This window comes from Salmo salar, chromosome 09, assembly GCF_965601325.2.
Source record: "Salmo salar chromosome 09, fSalSal1, whole genome shotgun sequence".
NCBI lineage: Eukaryota > Metazoa > Chordata > Actinopteri > Salmoniformes > Salmonidae > Salmo > Salmo salar.
Window position 1 is genome coordinate 144842083 of NC_138299.1, and position 16395 is coordinate 144858477.

General features: G+C 44.2%; 2 protein-coding genes across 14 annotated transcripts in view; both read right to left on the reverse strand.

Annotated features, from left to right (window-relative positions):
• The window catches only part of LOC106613115 (eukaryotic translation initiation factor 4 gamma 1), a 70314-nt gene extending 65221 nt beyond the window's left edge, over window positions 1–5093 (reverse strand). For 6 of the 13 annotated variants that reach the window (XM_082956404.1, XM_082956401.1, XM_082956400.1 and 3 more), the window contains exon 1: window positions 4699–4973. The gene's annotated coding sequence lies outside the window, so the exon portion shown is untranslated. Of the gene's footprint in view, window positions 1–3321; window positions 3495–4698; window positions 4983–5027 lie in introns of those variants that run through there. The other 7 variants (XM_045724719.2, XM_082956396.1, XM_082956402.1 and 4 more) reach the window with 6 other exon arrangements.
• Window positions 5094–5291: 198 nt separating this feature from the next.
• On the reverse strand, window positions 5292–16194 carry LOC106613117 (26S proteasome non-ATPase regulatory subunit 2). Its single transcript, XM_014215067.3, has 20 exons — window positions 15934–16194; window positions 14851–14907; window positions 14192–14356; window positions 13750–13871; window positions 13078–13302; window positions 12566–12724; window positions 10793–10937; window positions 10279–10339; window positions 10035–10181; window positions 9662–9768; window positions 9377–9504; window positions 9108–9195; window positions 8733–8997; window positions 8453–8598; window positions 8093–8176; window positions 7750–7918; window positions 7404–7498; window positions 7169–7295; window positions 6710–6828; window positions 5292–6405 (listed from the first exon to the last, which is right to left on the reverse strand). The coding sequence occupies exons 1-20, from the start codon at window positions 16036–16038 to the stop codon at window positions 6223–6225; spliced, it is 2697 nt and encodes an 898-aa protein (XP_014070542.1). The 5' UTR covers window positions 16039–16194; the 3' UTR covers window positions 5292–6222.
• Window positions 16195–16395: the final 201 nt, after the last annotated feature.

Below are 16395 nucleotides of genomic sequence, written 5' to 3' on the forward strand. Positions count from 1 at the left end.
ATGGGGAGCACTTCACATACATGAAGGCTACAGTTGAGTTCCCTGATGAGCGAACAGTGATGACAATAAACAGTACCTTCGGAAAGAATTCAGACCCCTTGACTTTTTACACATTTTGTTACGTTACAGCCTTACTCTAAAATTGATTGAATAGTTTTTTTTTTACCTACACACACAATACACAGTGCCTTTGGAAGGTATTCAGACCCCTTGACTTTGTCTAGTTTGTTACGTTACAGCCTTATTCTAAAATGAATTAAATAAAAACAATTTCTCAGCAATCTACACACAATACCCCATAATGACAAAGCAAAAACAGGTTGACATTTTTGCTAATTTATATATATTTAAAAAAAAAAAGAAATACCACATTTACATAAGTATTCAGACCCTTTACTCAGTACTTTGTTCAAGCACATTTGGCAGCGATTACAGCCTTGAGTCTTCTTCGGTATGTTGCTACAAGATACGCACACCTGTATTTGGGGTGTTTCTCCCATTATTTTCTGCAGATCCTCTCAAGCTTTGTCAGGTTGGATGGGGAGCATTGCTGAACAGCAATTTTCAGGTATCTCCAGAGATGGTCAATCGGGTTCAAGTCCGGGTTCCGGCTGGGCCACTCAAGGACATTGAGACTTCTCCTGAATCATGTCCAATCAATTGAATATAACACAGGTCGACTCGCGTGTGCGAGTGGTGCAAAATAAATGTACACGTTATTCAAACATTGCGCGACAACTGCTCACGAGTGTGTTGTGACGCTCAACGCGCTGCAAGTCCTGCCTCTCAAATCTCCTCATTGGTTTTTAGGAGCATATACCCACGTGGGTGACTGAAAGATGAACTTAAGTCCACACTCCAGTTGGTTGTAGTAATGCACCATAAAGTTGGTTGCCAACCGCCATATAAAGTCCGAAGACGAAAAAGAAGCAGGAGAGATGACGAGAAACAAATTCAATTTACCTTTTTATCTGTGGATTAATTGGTCGGCGGAGGACCTTGTGCATTTCAGGTAAAATAACAACCCAATGTTTATATCCCAGGACAAATTAGTTAGCAATAAGAAGCTAGCCAGCTAAATTGCCATAAATGTTTAATGCTTTTTGACCTGTCCCCAACTTAATATAATTGGTTCAGAGTTTGTTTTGATATTTCAACCTGCATGTCCTGATCGCATCTGGTGTGGGGGGACAAAAATCAACATGCTGCAGAAATGTTTTGGTACCCTTCAACAGATCTGTGCCTCGACACAATACCGTCTCAGCGCTCTACAGACAGTTCCTTTGACCTCATGGCTTGGTATTTGCTCTGACATGCACTGTCAACTGTGGGACCTTATATAGACAGGTGTGTGCCTTTCAAATTATGTCCAATCAATTGAATTTAACACAGGTGGACTCCAGTCAAAACATCTCAAAGATGATCAATGGAAACAGGATGCTCCTGAGCTCAATTTCAAGTCTCATAGCAAAGGGTCTGAATACTTATGTAAATAAGACGTTTTCTAAAAACCTGTTTTCGCATTTCCATTATGGGGTATTGTGTGTAGATTGCTGAGAAATTGTTTTTATTTAATTCATTTTAGAATAAGGCTGTAACGTAACAAAAAGTCAAGGGGTCTGAATACCTTCCAAAGGCACTGTAGCCCATTCACCTACTATTCTGGCAGCATTAACTGTGTGCATATACTAAACCATATATAAACCATATGTATCCTACTCCCACAGCGATAGTGCTGCAGTGCAGAACTGACTAGGCAGGGTAGCCCAAGGGACCAGGGGTTGGAGGGAGATATTTGAAACCCAGCCAAGACCACACCAACCAGGCCCAGTCATCTGAGCTGGCCTGACAGGTAGCAGAGAGAGTAGTGGGATAAGTGTGTGGGGGGGGGTGATTCAAGTTCAACCACCAGTGCAACAGAGACCATGCATAACCCCAACATGACCTAGTGAGGGTGGGAGCACAGAGCTGTCGCCTTAACAAGGCTGATAAAAGTGTTTGTTTGCGTGTGTAACTATGCACTAGTAGTGGATAATTCTAGCTGTGCGTACAGTAGCATCACGGTAAGTTCACAAAATGTTTTGTTATGCAGTCTCAACCCCCAAGAGTGCTTCAGGTAATTACTAAACAGTGGCATTGACATGTTGATTTAGTTGCCAGCCTCCGAGTCGCAGACATTCAGATATAATTTAGCGTATGTGATAGTCGGCTTTAAAGAAACTGTACTGCCTGGATGGACATGCACAAACGCACTAGCTTGCACGACCTTTGAAACGTCTGTTGCTATGAGTTACCATGCTTTAGAGTTTTACAGAATCAGCCAGATCAATAGGCCTATGGCAGTGCCACACAAAAAAATGTATGTCTGATGGAAAGGAAGAAAACAAGACATCACTCGCATCATTTTTCTATGTAAACCATAGCTTAATATATAACAAGCCGTACAGGGGCCAATTGGCTCTGGATTGTTGTGGTCTGTCTTGTCCTAAAATTCTTGCTACAATGACCTCATTCCTATCACTACTCATCAGCCAGATCCCATCCCAGAGAGTATTTCAAATGTGATAAAGAACAACTTTACATCTGTTGGGAATAATTTAATGACAAACAGTGTTCTCTGTACATTGGATTTGGATTATCAACAACATTCTGATCACAGGTGAGTGATCTCATTTTCTACATCAGGACATCCTAACCCTTTTCACCCAGGACCAGACAGGTGTGTACCCTAAGTGGCACAGTGGTCTAAGGCACTGCATCTCAGTGCAAGAGGCATCACTACAGTCCCTGGTTCAAATCCAGGCTGTATCACACCCGACAATTGGCTAAATGACAATGGTGGCACACTTGGCGGGCTAAAGCAGTTATTGGTTACTGATCATCACACTTCCACTAGTATTATTGTTATTATTATTTACAATGACTAACTCAACATGAAAGCCAAAGCTATTCGGAAAAAGGTATTCGGTAGAGGACTAATAATGGCTCACGAGCTACTCTGAATCGGCATCCATTTTGAGCCGAGGTTCTCAGCCAAATTCACTTGTCCGTAAACGCCGTATATCGGCACTCGCTTCTCTAATGCAGATGTTACTACAACAGAAAGACAACCTATCGGACATCCTTGCCAAACAAAACCAGACATTTGAGCGAATGCCAATTGAATTATTTCCTACGCTACGTTATCCTTTTACCATTAATGTACAAGCTACACACCGGTCATTTTTCATTCCCGCACAACATACATAGTTACACATTCACAGGACAACAAAAAAGCAGACCTGACGACTGTCACACAATACACACAGTAATATTGCTAACCACATGCATGTAGGCTACGGATAGTGGATAACTTCCAAACCCTCAGTTCTGCCAAGTCCCGATAACGTGAGACGAAAAGGCGTGTAGGATGGCAACGCTGTGCGGCGCCATGTTGTTCAAACAGCTTTTTCGCTCGTCACTAGTTACCACAGCCACAAAGTCATAAACACCGCCTATTTATACAATTTAACCTAACCACAGCGCTAGCCTTAAATGAAGACCAAAAAGATAACGTGTCTTACATTTTTTTTACGATATAGCCAATTCTGACTTTGTGGCTGTGTTAACTAGCTAGTTGCAACCAGATTTTTCCCAAGCCAACTTGAGTTACCACGTGGTTGGTTTTCAGGCTTTAGCGAGCGCAGTAAGTGTGGCACGGTGCACACGCAGCAGCCGGCTTCTTGTTCTCCTCTATTCTCTTAACGGATTTAGATTCTCTAATTTGCCTGTTTTCAGCTTTGTTTGATTGCCAACTCTTATAACAAACCCTAAAGTGCATATGATTACATGCAGGCTAGCAAGCAAGTAGTTGGTGATGAACGGTCCACTCCGTTCTCTTATATTGAAGCGGATATGTGAACGAAGTTGAGCGTTCCTCAGCTAGCAAGCGGTCTCCCAAATACCGAAAAGATGGAAACTAACGTCTGTGGCAACTACTACCAGTAAACTGATCAGCATCAGTGCCATTTCAACCGTAGGGTAGCATCCTCGTCATGCTGTGTCATCATCTGAACATGACGCAAGGAACGAACTTGCCAATGTGAATCCTACCACACTGGCCATACATAAGCAGTATGTATTCTCAGTTAACTAAGATCCCACAATATCACATCCCTCTGTCAAATTACACACGCCACATAAATATGGGCTATATGCCGCGTTCAAAACAGGGAACTCGGAAATATCCTACTTTGGCGTGTTCAAAACAGGGAACAAAAAAAAGAGCCCCAACTGAGAAAACCCATTTTGAACAGTCATCCAGTCGGACACTTTCTAGGGCTAAGACTTTCCGACCTGAAGAGCATTGGCGTCATGACTTGACCTCTTTTTCCGAGTTCCCAGTTGTCTAGAAAGCACCACATAGCTAGCTAACACCGGTTACAACACAGCCATGCGGACTGGGAAGGCGACAAAACGCTGCATGCATAACCAGCACCAGCTAACTACCGGTACGTCAACTATAGTTCTTTAACTATTGGGTTCAATGTCCATCCCTCAAGAATAAAGTAACATATGGCATAACAAGCAATCATTCACCCACAAACCGAGAAAAGCATAGGACAGTTTCTCATAACGTTAACAAATCCAACTGAAGTTAGCTTGCTACCTCAAATCAATACCAAGCCAGCTAGCGGCTGCATATAGAAGATTTCTTACCATAAATTTGCTAAATGTTGAAGGATATTGGCTAGCTAATAAAGTGATTCAAAATGATGTCGAAACCTTCTGCCTTCGTCAATTCTATTTCGTAAGCTAACGTTTATCACCTCCTAGGACTTAGGAAGGGGGTGTCCTATCCCTTTTGGGGTGGGGGTTGGTCGGGCTAGCAGAGGAAAAATCCGTCTGGAAAAGGAGCGACAACTCTATCCCCCAGATCGATCTACTGGGTTTAAAGTCCATTTAAAAGCGCGGATGAGTGCTGATTGTCAATTCGTTTATCACAGTTCTGAACTAGCGAAGAATATAGTTGAAACCCTAACATTTACCTTTCTCTCCTTCAGTCCGCAGTCGGACGGAATGGACTGTCCCGGAAGCCGGTAGTCAAATTCCGGTTTAATCACAGTCATGTGACAGGGACGCCGGTGTGATTTTAGCTACAAGTTTTAGTTAACGATGAACTGCTGAACCACAAACTAATGTACAGTATTCGTTTAACATTTAACTTATTCATATACACACACACAAAACAAACTCGTCGGTTGATTTTGCTTGCATGGGCGTAGCCAGAGTCTTGACTGTGCAGTCTTAAGTTTCATGTGTAAAATGTATGTTTTTAATATGCATTCTTTCATTACATGTGTATTTCAAATGTTCAATAAAATGTGTCCATTGTCTGCAACATCCAGCAGTCCAGCAGGTATTCATACCTTTGCTGCAGTGAGGGTTCATGACCAGTGTCACCTCAGTTCCCCCTTGCCCCTGCTCAGTTTCATAATTAGCCATCCAGATCTGCAGGCTGTTATAAAGCATCATAACAAATGACTGATCTTTCAGAAACTTGTCCCTCAGATGACAAACAGACCTGGTGATAGACAATTCCACCAAGTGGATCTGAAACTTTTCTTTTAACCTTTTTTACAGTACTGTAACAAAACAAAATAAAAAAACTGGATGATGAAGACATTTTCCATGCTCTAATTACAAAAGGTGGTTGTCATGGGTGGGGAAGAGAAACTGGTTGTAGTATTGATGTGGACTGAGCTTATGTTGTTCATCAGCCCAATTCAGATATTTTTTTGCTAAATCAGCTCTGAAAAATATCTGATGTGATTGGTCTAAAGACCAATTAGTAGGGAAAATATCAAACCGGGAGAGGCTGAACACTTCCTGATGGCTGACCCTAGATCAGTTATTGTGGAGGCTGAAAGAGATGGTGTAATACATTTATGTGGAACTGATCCTAGATCAGAGGAAACTAATTTAATTTAAACAGTGAATGAGGTCCCAGTTTCCACTCCCTGCTCCAGTCAGTTTGGCCACCCAGAACACAACCATATTTTCACAGGATGGACAGAAGCTGTTGACAAGAGAAAGAAAGAGGGGTAGGCCTTCCTGTCTCTTTTCAGTCATGGAATAAAGTACTAAAACATGAGGTCTACCCAGGGAGGGCTACCCCTGCTACCAATGAGGGACCACTAAGGAGAGTAGGGTGGGTACCAGGGGAGGACAGTAGGGGGAAATCTAGGCATCGTAGTTGGGGTTCTTGCGGAGGATGACGAAGCCCTCCAGGATGGGGGTGACGGGGAGATACTCCTCTGTGGCCAGCTCTGCCCTCTCTCCATGGGCCAGGAGCACTGGCGTGGTGTGGGTCTGGAAACCTGTGATGGCTTTGGGCTTACCGGCCTGGCCAACCACGTCCACCGCCTATGGACCAATTACATACATGAACCATGAGGTCAAATCCACTCCAGCATCATCTTATAGGATTTCATCTTGAGAGTGAAAAGCACTTGCACATCTAGACGTTACTTCGCATTGGAGATGTTCAACCATTGTTAAAATTAAGATCTCCAGTACATTTCACTTGCAAAGCATCACGTCACATCGTGCTAACGTTTTGGCCTTCGTCACACCATCTAGGCTACATCCTCAACTAGCATTGTATTTTGAATATGAAGTTAATCGTCCAGGCTCTTATTAAGAGCATAGTGTGAGCAGCAGTCCTTACCTGTCCCACCCTGACGGACACAGGCAGCGGCCTCAGCTCCTCGTCGAATGTAACCAGCATACGGGGCTGCATGGCAGCCACCAGGCCGTAGAGAACGTAGTGAGACTTCCCCAGGATTACTGCAGTACACACAGGAAACAGCAGGGGGCAATGTCAACACAAATAGCTAAATATTTAGACCTAGGTCAAGGCATTTAGAAGACTTACTACCCGTCATAAAAGGAAGGTAGTGGAACTAGCTGGACAAGGGCCAATGCCATTCAGGAGTTGAACAATTGCTAATTGTTTTTTTAAAGTGGAATTTTCCATCCATACATTGAAATTCAGGGCACTTCCTCAAATGACTCAACAGAAATGGACTTCACCCCAATCCTAAACAAACAGATGTGGAAAAAGAGGGGAGGAAGAAGCAAATAAAAATGAGTGGTGAAGAGTAGAGTAATGAGGAGAAGGGCTTACTGTTCTTGACATCGAGGAAGGAGACGAGGACAGTGAGTAGTCCTGCCACAGCCACCTGACTCATCAGCTGCCTGTCACTGTGGTACGGACACAGTGTCAATGTCCCTTTACCCAGGTGAGTCAGACCCTGTGGATATGGCACAGAGCAAGGGTTAGGAGACACAGAGACACATACCCCCCCCCCCTCTAACACGTAGGTTAGAGTGCCAGAGCGCCACCTCTTTTTGCTACCCACCTGTGCAAGCCGGACCATGAAGAGGTTGTTGGGGTCTTTGGCATGGTACTGAGCCAGCTGCCTCAGCATGGCAGCCAGACGGGCATTGTTTGTTCCTGCAGAGAGAGAGCGAGATGGAGCCGTGAGTCGTCATGGAAACCAATCACAGCTTGAGACGCAGTCAATGGAGAAGGTCTCATACTTTGATGTCATCTGGCACAGTGAATTCAGTTATACAGTATTTTTCTTATTCAAGGACAAGGAATAATTACAGGGGAACATTGTAATAACTTAGTGAGGCAAATCGAAATAACTTTGAACGTCTCAATATAATAATGAAGACACTGACTGATTGGGGCCCACTCACCGCTGCCTACCATGCCCATGGCAAAGATGGAGTTGTGGGAGACCTCTGGGTCAGCATCGTGGGAGAACTTGCTGAGTGTGTCCAGGATGTTGAGGCGAGGATTCGACACGGAGATCAGGGCCAAGGCCAGAGGTACCGCACGCCTTAGAGTAGGCTCTCCATACCGCAACTAGGAGAGTGTGTGAGATGGAGAGAAGGCAAGACAATGGAGAGATGAAGAGAAAAACAGTTAGATGTAGAATGGTTGGATTGAGCCAAAGAGACAGGGGCTAAATCAACCCCCAACATGTCCTGAAAATGTGTTGAAGCCAAATGGAGTGAACAGGAAAGAGGTTATAATGACCAGGTGTCCAAATGCCCGTAGCGCCATTTCTGAGCCAATCTCTTCTCCCATAGCAATGAGTGCAATACCCAGGACAGCCACACCCTGGGAGGGGGAAGCAGAGAGCAGATTAGTTCAATATCAAATCTTAATTCAAACCGCTCTTTAGAATGTATTTTACATTTGTCGTCATTTAGCAGGCACTCTTATCCAGAGTGACTTACAGGAGCAATTAGGGTTAAGTGCCTTGCTCAAGGCCACCAACAGATTTTTCACCTAGTTGGCTAGGGGATTCAAACCAGCGACATTTTGGTTACTGGCCCAACGCTCTTAAAACGCTAGGCTACCTGACACCCCTTTATTAACAATAGCCTGGCATACCTGGTGGGAGCCCATGTCAGCTGCACTCTCTTTCTTGTCTTTGTCCTTCTTATCCTTCTTGTCTTTTTCCTCCTCCTTCTCTTTGGCTTCATAGTGCTCACTGCAGATGTGGAGCAGCTGCTGCACCTTCAGTACATTACCAGAACCTAGCATGGAGAGAAACCGAGAGAGATAAATATAGGAAAGCCATCACTTGTAAATCAATGAGATCAACTGTATAAATAATTTTAAAAAAAGAGAATTGGAGACAAAATGATAACTCTGGAGCAATGAGACTGACCTGCATAGGCACAGACGTCCACCAGCGTGTTGGCGAAGCTGCGGAAGGGCTCAGGCACCACCTGCAGCGCTGCCAGGGTGGTCTCAATGGCCTCCCCTTTACCCAGGTGGTTGAGGCCCAGGCCCAGGGGCAGCCAGCGGGCGTATGTGTCTTTCAGCTCCAGCTCACTCTTCTCCATGATGGACTGGACGATGGTGGAGGTGACGTCACCGTTGCACGAGCCCACCGCGATCATACCGCACGCCAGCGCCGTCACACCTGCCACCTGAGGGTGTGTGACAAGACACATAACATGGGACAGTGAGCTGGGTTTAATGAGTGTGGATGTGTAATAGACTTAAACCCTGACAAACTGTGAAACTACACACACAGTACCTCCATGCTGGACTTGGAGTCTACCATGACGGGCAGCAGCAGAGAGAGGACGTCCTCACGGTTCGAGCCAGCATATGCCAGGCCCAGGCTGGGGATAGAGGAGAAAGGTCAGGGTCAAACCCCACCTAAACAAGTACTTTTCACAGGCAGAGATTACACTGTGCTAATGGACTAAACAAACAATACAAATCTTTAATGTATAAGAGGTGTCAGGCAGTAGGGGCTAGGGGTTGATTTGGGACTAAACACGCATTTCCTTCTCTCCTTACCCGAAGATGGCTCCTATCCGCATGACGTTGCTGTTGTGGAGGACGTAGTCTGACAGCAGGGCCAGGGCCGGGTCACACTCGTTCCTCACCCCAGAGTTTACTATGCCACAAGCCAGGAGGGCGCCCGACTACAGGGAGAGAGAGAGAAGAGAGAGGGGGAGACATATCTACATGAATAGGATGTTTAGGGCTTTTCTGGATGCTGTGAAGGTTGTGGTGAGGAGGTTTTAATGCAGGGTGTTTTAATGCAGGGTGTTTGGTAAGAGGCTGAGTGTGTGTGCTGACCTTAATGTAGTCTTCTGAGGAGTAGAGGTACTTGTCTATCTGTGTCAGACCACCATCCACATCCCACAGCAGGATCATCCCCAGAGAGGCTGCAGCACTAAGCATACCTGAAGATAAACACAGAATTAGCAACATTTACACAACAGCAATATATTATTTGTGTTACTGTGCTTGAAATTAAGGATTAGCAATGAAGGCGATACATTAAGTTGCTGCTAAGCATCCTAGATTCATGAGACTGGTACTCACTGTCGAACCACCAAACATGAACCAATTTTCAGTCAAACCCCCACAAATGTGAACCACGAGGCCCATTTGAAGACGAGGATGTGAGGCTGTGTGTGTGTGTGTGTGGGGGGGGGGGTTCTCTCACCATGGTCTTTGTTCTTGTACAACCATTTGTTGCCGTCGTCTGTGAGCAGCTTGTCCTGTCCGAACCCTGCGTTGACGAAGCCGTTGACAAATGAGGAGGCCAGGTTCATACGAGCAGAGTCCACCTGGGAACCACTTCCTCCAAACCCTGACAGACAATGGCGTGATGAGAGGGAGGATGAGGATAGAGGAGTGTGATAGAACACGACATTAGTGAGCTGCTGTAGTGAAGGTGCTGAACTCACTGTTGTTCTCCAGGTGGGTTTTGTAGATGTCATCTGGGACTTTGGGTTCCATGATGTCCAACTGTAAAGAAAGGGAACAGTACGTTACTGGCTGCCTGGTGCTGAGTCATAGCCACTAACAGGCTTAAATGTCCTTCACTAATTGGTTTATTCACTATACCAGCCATTCATTATCCTCCAGCCTCATTTGTTCTCTCTCTATGCACCATTATTCTCCCACCCCACTCTTTCACTCTCCTCTTAGTACCTTCTTCAAGCCTCCTCCATTTCCCCCCCATCAACAATATTAAATAGAGCACGGTCCTCTGACTCATCTCTACAAGTCATATTCCCCTCTCCTTAGCCCTACTCTAAAAACCTCTTCTCTAACATACACTCAGACCCCACTGTCAGTCACACTCCATCCACTGACTTCAACAGTGACCCACTCCTCAGTCCTGCTCTAAACACTCACTCTTCCAAACCCCTCCCCTCTCTCTAGTAGTCTACCCATCTTCCCCCTTTCTCTCCTCACCTCTCGGGCCAGGGCCAGGAAGTTGCTGTTGAGCTGGACGTTGGACATGATCTCCGTCAGGTCCTCGTAGTCCTCCACGTCCTCGTTGAGCTCCAGGAACATGCCGTGTCGGCCCAGCATAAAGGCCATCTCCTTCTGGATCACACTACAGGAAAACACCCACTAAACCATCATGAACTATGGAAAACACTGCTGAATGCGTTCCCAATGACTGTCAGTAGAAAATGTGAATAACGATTACAAAGAAAATACTGTTTACCACTATAGGTTGTACAGGGAACTGCTAAAATAAAGGAAACACCAACATAAAGTTTTCTAATTGGGAGTTGGGCCACCACAAGCTGCCAGAACAGCTTCAATATGCATTGGCCTAGATTTGACAAGTGTCTGGAACTCTATAGAAGGGATGCGACACCATTCTTCAACCCAAAAAAAATCCCGAATTTGGGGTTTTGTTGATGGCGGTGGAGAACGCCATCTCAGGCACCTCTCTAGAATCTCTAATAAAGTTTTCAATTGGTTGAGATCTTGTGACTGAGACACACACCCCTTTAAACACAGTATGCTCCTTTGAGACCCCTCTTTCAATGTCACAGCTCTCTTCTAGCCATGGTAGCCAAAACAATAGGCAACCCTAAGCATGAGATGTTTTAATTGCTTCATTCATTTTGGAACCACACCTGTGTGGAAGCGCCTGCTTTCAATATATACTGAACAAAAATATAAAACGCAACATGTAAAGTGTTGGTCCCATGTTTCATGAGCTGAAATAAAAGATCCCAGAAATGTTCCATATGCACAAAAAGCTTATTTCTCAACTTTTGTACATAATTGTCTTTATTTCCCTGTTAGTGAGCATTTCTCCTTTGCCAAGATAATCCATTCACTTGACAGGTGTGGCATCAGGAAGATGATTAAACAGCATGATCAACGTTAACTCGAAATGACAACGACAAGGTTCCAGTTTAACAAAGTTTACTATACCGTATGAACACACTACAAGGTAGCCATTCCACTCAAGGCTAAGTCCATCAACAACTAAACTTCCCACGCAGGCGCACTCTTCAGAGTGATAGCCAAGTAATAATAGAAATATAGGGATACTTAAAACATGAATTTAACACATTACACAGGTGAACCTTGTGCTTGGGAAAACAAAAGGACATTAGAATGTGCAGTCATCACAACACAATGCCACAGAGAGACGTTCAATTGGCATGCTAACTGCAGGAATGTCCACCAGAGTTGTTGCCAGAGAATTTACCATTTTACTATAAGCCACCTCCAACGTTGTTTTAGAGAATTTGTCAGTACGTCCAACCGGCCTCACAACCGCAGATCATGTATAACCACGCAAGCCCAGGACCTCCACAACCAGCTTCTGAGACCAGCCACCCCGACAGCTGATGAAACTGAGGAGTATTTCTGTCTGTAATAAAGCCCTTTTGTGGGGAACTCATTCTGATTGGCTGGGCCTGGCTCCCCAGTGGGTGGGCCTATACCCTCCCATGGCTTCGCCATGCCCAGTCATATGAAATCCATAGATTAGGGCCTAATTCATTTATTTAAATTGACTGACTTCCGTCCTTATATGAACTCTGTAAAACAGTTGAAATTGTATCGAATTTATATTTTTGTTCAGTATACTTTGTATCCCTCATTTACTCAAGTGTTTTTCATTTTGGCAGTTACCTGTAGGTAGCGCTTCTTGCGAAAGTGTTGCTATGAGATAATTAAGTGTGAGAGTGCAGTGAGTGTTGTGTCAGTCCGTACATGTCTTTGCAGGAGGTGAAGATGTTCTCCACCAGTTCCACATCGTTGAGCATCAGGGCCAGCCTCAGGGCCTCTGGGTAACGGTTAAACTTCCTGAAGATGTTAAGGGAACACTTCAACAGGGCAGAGTTCTCTGGCTCAGGGACGTAGCTCACACAGCTGGCATAGAGAGAGAGCGAGGATGACAGAGGGTTTAGGTATTACTGACAAGAGGAACATCCTTTTGTCTCTTCAGGCTGCTGCTGTTGGCACACTACAGGTATGTTGAGGCAGACTGTGGTACATGTGTTTGAACATGTGTGTGAAGAGATTAATTAGATAGATAGATAGATAGATAGATAGATAGATAGATAGATAGATAGATAGATAGATAGATAGATAGATAGATAGATAGATAGATAGATAGATAGATAGATAGATAGATAGATAGATAGATAGATAGATAGATAGATAGATAGATAGATAGATAGATATTTGCCCCTCACAAGGTAAGGTGTGTGTTGTCCACTCACCTGGTGAGGTAGAGGCAGACCTTGGCATATGCATTATCATCTATGTAGAGCTCCAGCATCTCCAGCTTCTCGACCTCCATCAGCAGGTCACAGGCCTCGTGCTCAGCGTTGTGGGCCATGTTGTAAGGCACAATCTCCTTCACCAGCTTCAGCAGAGTCTCCTGCTGCGTCTTATCACTCTCCTCAACCTCCTGCCACTCCTTGGCCACCTCGCCCGCCAGGTGCCTACACACAGACACACCAGAGTTTAGGGTAGAAGACTAGGGCCGGGACGATAATCGTAAGTGTCGCTGAAAGAAAATAAAAGATTGAACTTCTTTAGGAAAACAGCCCAAATGTTTGAAACAAACATCCTTATGTTGTTATCCAGAGTCACATGTATTTATTTTCCAAGCTATAGCACACAATATTTTACACATAGCAGATCGGTCTGGGTCGTGTTTTAATTTTTGCCATGGAAAAAAATCTAAATACTGGTATTGTCACAGCCCTAGGTCAGACCACGCAAACTGCCTACTGCTGCCAGGCATGGAATGAATGAGGCAAATTATAAGTCAAATTTTTACTTTGTCTTCCATTGGTATCAATGGATGACAAAGTGAAAATTCTACTTAAGTAGAAGGTAGGATTCATCCGTGTGTTAGCCGTTTCAAATGGCGTCCCGTATCCTACCTGACATATTCATGTCCCCAGGACGCCAGCTCCTCCTGGGAGCCCAGCAGACGGTACTTAAGACACTCCCGCTCCCCACTCATTGTCATGGCCAAGACCGACACCACGTCTGCACAGAAACTCTGCAAAAACAAAAGACATGAGTTGGCTAGACATTTCCATAATTACAGTTATTATCGGTCCTTCTGAACATGAATCCCTAGTTCCATCCAGAATTACGATGTCCAATATACTAGGTATCTATCCATGTTTTTCCTTTTCTGTATCTCCAGTAACATTGTAAAATAAATACATCCACATTTTTTGCACAGTAGTTATAAAGTAAAAGTAGACAGGGAAAGGAAGCAATACAGTGGTTGAGACAGTCTTGCCATCCCTCCCTCCTGTTTTCACCACTGTGAACAGTTAGCCATTTAGCAATGACAGTCATCAGTTTTCCCACCTTGTTCTCGCCAGGCACCATGCCCTCGTAGATCTCTTTGAGCTTGCCGTAATGTGGCCGCAGGAACTTCAGGGGCTTGGGCACAGAGGTCATGGAGGTGGTGGAGGAGCGGATCTGCCTGCGCAGCTCCTCTAGAGCAGGCCGGTACAGAGATGTGTCTGTCTCCTGTGGGTGGGTGAGAGAGAAAGGGGGCAGGAGGGTGTACATTGCATAAGTACAAAGAAAGTTGTTTCATATGCATAGCTACCAAAGTTCATGCAGTGTATGTAAATGACTGACTCTCCACTAACGCCTTATGTACAGTATAATACATAAGAATTACTGCCCTACCAAGCTATACTGCCCTACCAAGCAAAAAGGCAGTAACTTCTCATAGTGTGGAATTGAGAAAAATAGCTTTTATTTACCTTGCTTTCACAGTAACTTTATGCAGTTACTGCTAACATGACCCCCATTTCTCCAAAACACAATAGAGGCAGGATACTTGTCCACATGATTAAGCATGTATTTAATGTAGCAAAAATGACATTGCTCATTTGGTAGAAAATGAGTTAGTTACTGCCTTTTTGCTTGGTAGGGAAGTATAGTCTAAAGCAAACCAGACTTTAGGTTTAGTAGTTCTTGTGGTACTCAGCAGTTCTTGTAGTAGTGGTACTCACACCAAGTCTCTCCACCATCATCTCCAGCTCTTCTTGCAGCTGTTTGTCCTCATCAGACTGGAGCGAGGAGAGAGGAACTGACATTACAGTATGATAGATTCAATATGCAATGTTGGGCAACTGAATAACCGAACCCTGCACAGTAAACAGTAAAAAAAAATAACAGGTCTTCCAACAGGGAACTATTGCAATAAAAGGCTGTGCAATTTGCTAACAGCTAGATATTGGTAGCATTTTGTCGTACACCGGTCCTATACCATTGTCGACTGATGGTAGGGTTGCCATGATAACTATGTATGTAACATTGCCTCCATTGTTATGGTGTTTAAAATAGGCTATTGTTAATGTACTCGCTAATAAGTTATACAACTCCCTCCATGTAAATAACTAGCTAACTAAACAAACACGTAAAAACTATAGCCACCTCGCAATCAAAGATCACTGATCATGTCAAATCTAGCAAGCTACGCTGTCTCAACGAGACAATCTGAACCACAGGCAGGTTGCTACAGTTCCAAAGTCACTACTAGCTAGCTAGCTAACGTTACTGTCTCTACCAAAGTTTTGTATAACTAAACTGTGACTGTTCTGTGGTAGCTAACAGTTTGCTAGTTAGCTAACAACATTAGCGAACAGAGAGCAAACGTTAGCTATTTGGATTATGGTTGCTTACAATGCAACACTAACATTATTTAGCTAGTTAATGTTACATTATTGTAACTTGGCTAGCTAGATACTTAGTTACATTTTTGTTTACATTTCAGTTTCTGGCCTGTCATTAGTAATTGTTAGTTAACGTTAGCTAGCACCGGCTAGCACAGCCAGCTCCTACTGTTACCCTAGGCTAGCAAGCTAACGTTAGGTAGTTTTATAGCTCGCTTTCAGTCGGACATAATAATCGTAATTGTTGGCATCTCGTACTTAGCCAGCCATGTCATAGTTTTCCATTAAAGGGGACTCAAACAGTTTGTTATTCGTTTGAATGACAACGCTTTCGGCCTGTTCAAACATGCAGTGAGTGACTCAGGCAAAAACGCTACTCTGCTTCCCTTGTTCAAGATGTTGAGAAGTGTCCCAACTCACCAGTTCTTGCTCTTCTTTTTTATCCTTGTCCTTCCCTGTGGGCTTAGTCTCCCTTTCCTCTGTCTTTTCGGACTGCTTTTTCTCTTTATTTTTTGCCTCCTCCATGGTTGCAGTTTTTCGAAATTCGGCTACGGATACACTGAACAACCGGAGACGGGGTACACTGCTTCCTCTCTTCAAGAACCGTTGTGTTCTACTGCCACCTGCTATGCAGGAATAATACTGCACCGATCCCTAACCTAACCCCACCACGATATATGTATGGCAGCACTTAGACTATCCAATGTTGACACATACACGAAGAACAAGCTTTCGCTTGATTTAAAAAAAATGTATTTAACTAGGCAAGTCGGTTAATAACAAATTCTTATTTACAATGACGGCCTACCAAAAGACCTCCTGCGGGGACGGGGGCTGGGATTAAAAACATAAATAATAAATAACAGATAAATATAGGACAAA

What these genes read in the sequence shown, in the direction of transcription:
- LOC106613117 (XM_014215067.3), bottom strand. Translation starts at nt 16,038, where the DNA reads ATGGAGGAGGCAAAAAATAAAGAGAAAAAGCAGTCCGAAAAGACAGAG. An exon ending in TGATGGTGGAGAGACTTGGT is followed by an intron (nt 14,357 to 14,850) that starts GTGAGTACCACT and finishes ACCCACCCACAG; the next exon opens with GAGACAGACACATCTCTGTA. An exon ending in TTCACCTCCTGCAAAGACAT is followed by an intron (nt 10,938 to 12,565) that starts GTACGGACTGAC and finishes GTTTTCCTGTAG; the next exon opens with TGTGATCCAGAAGGAGATGG.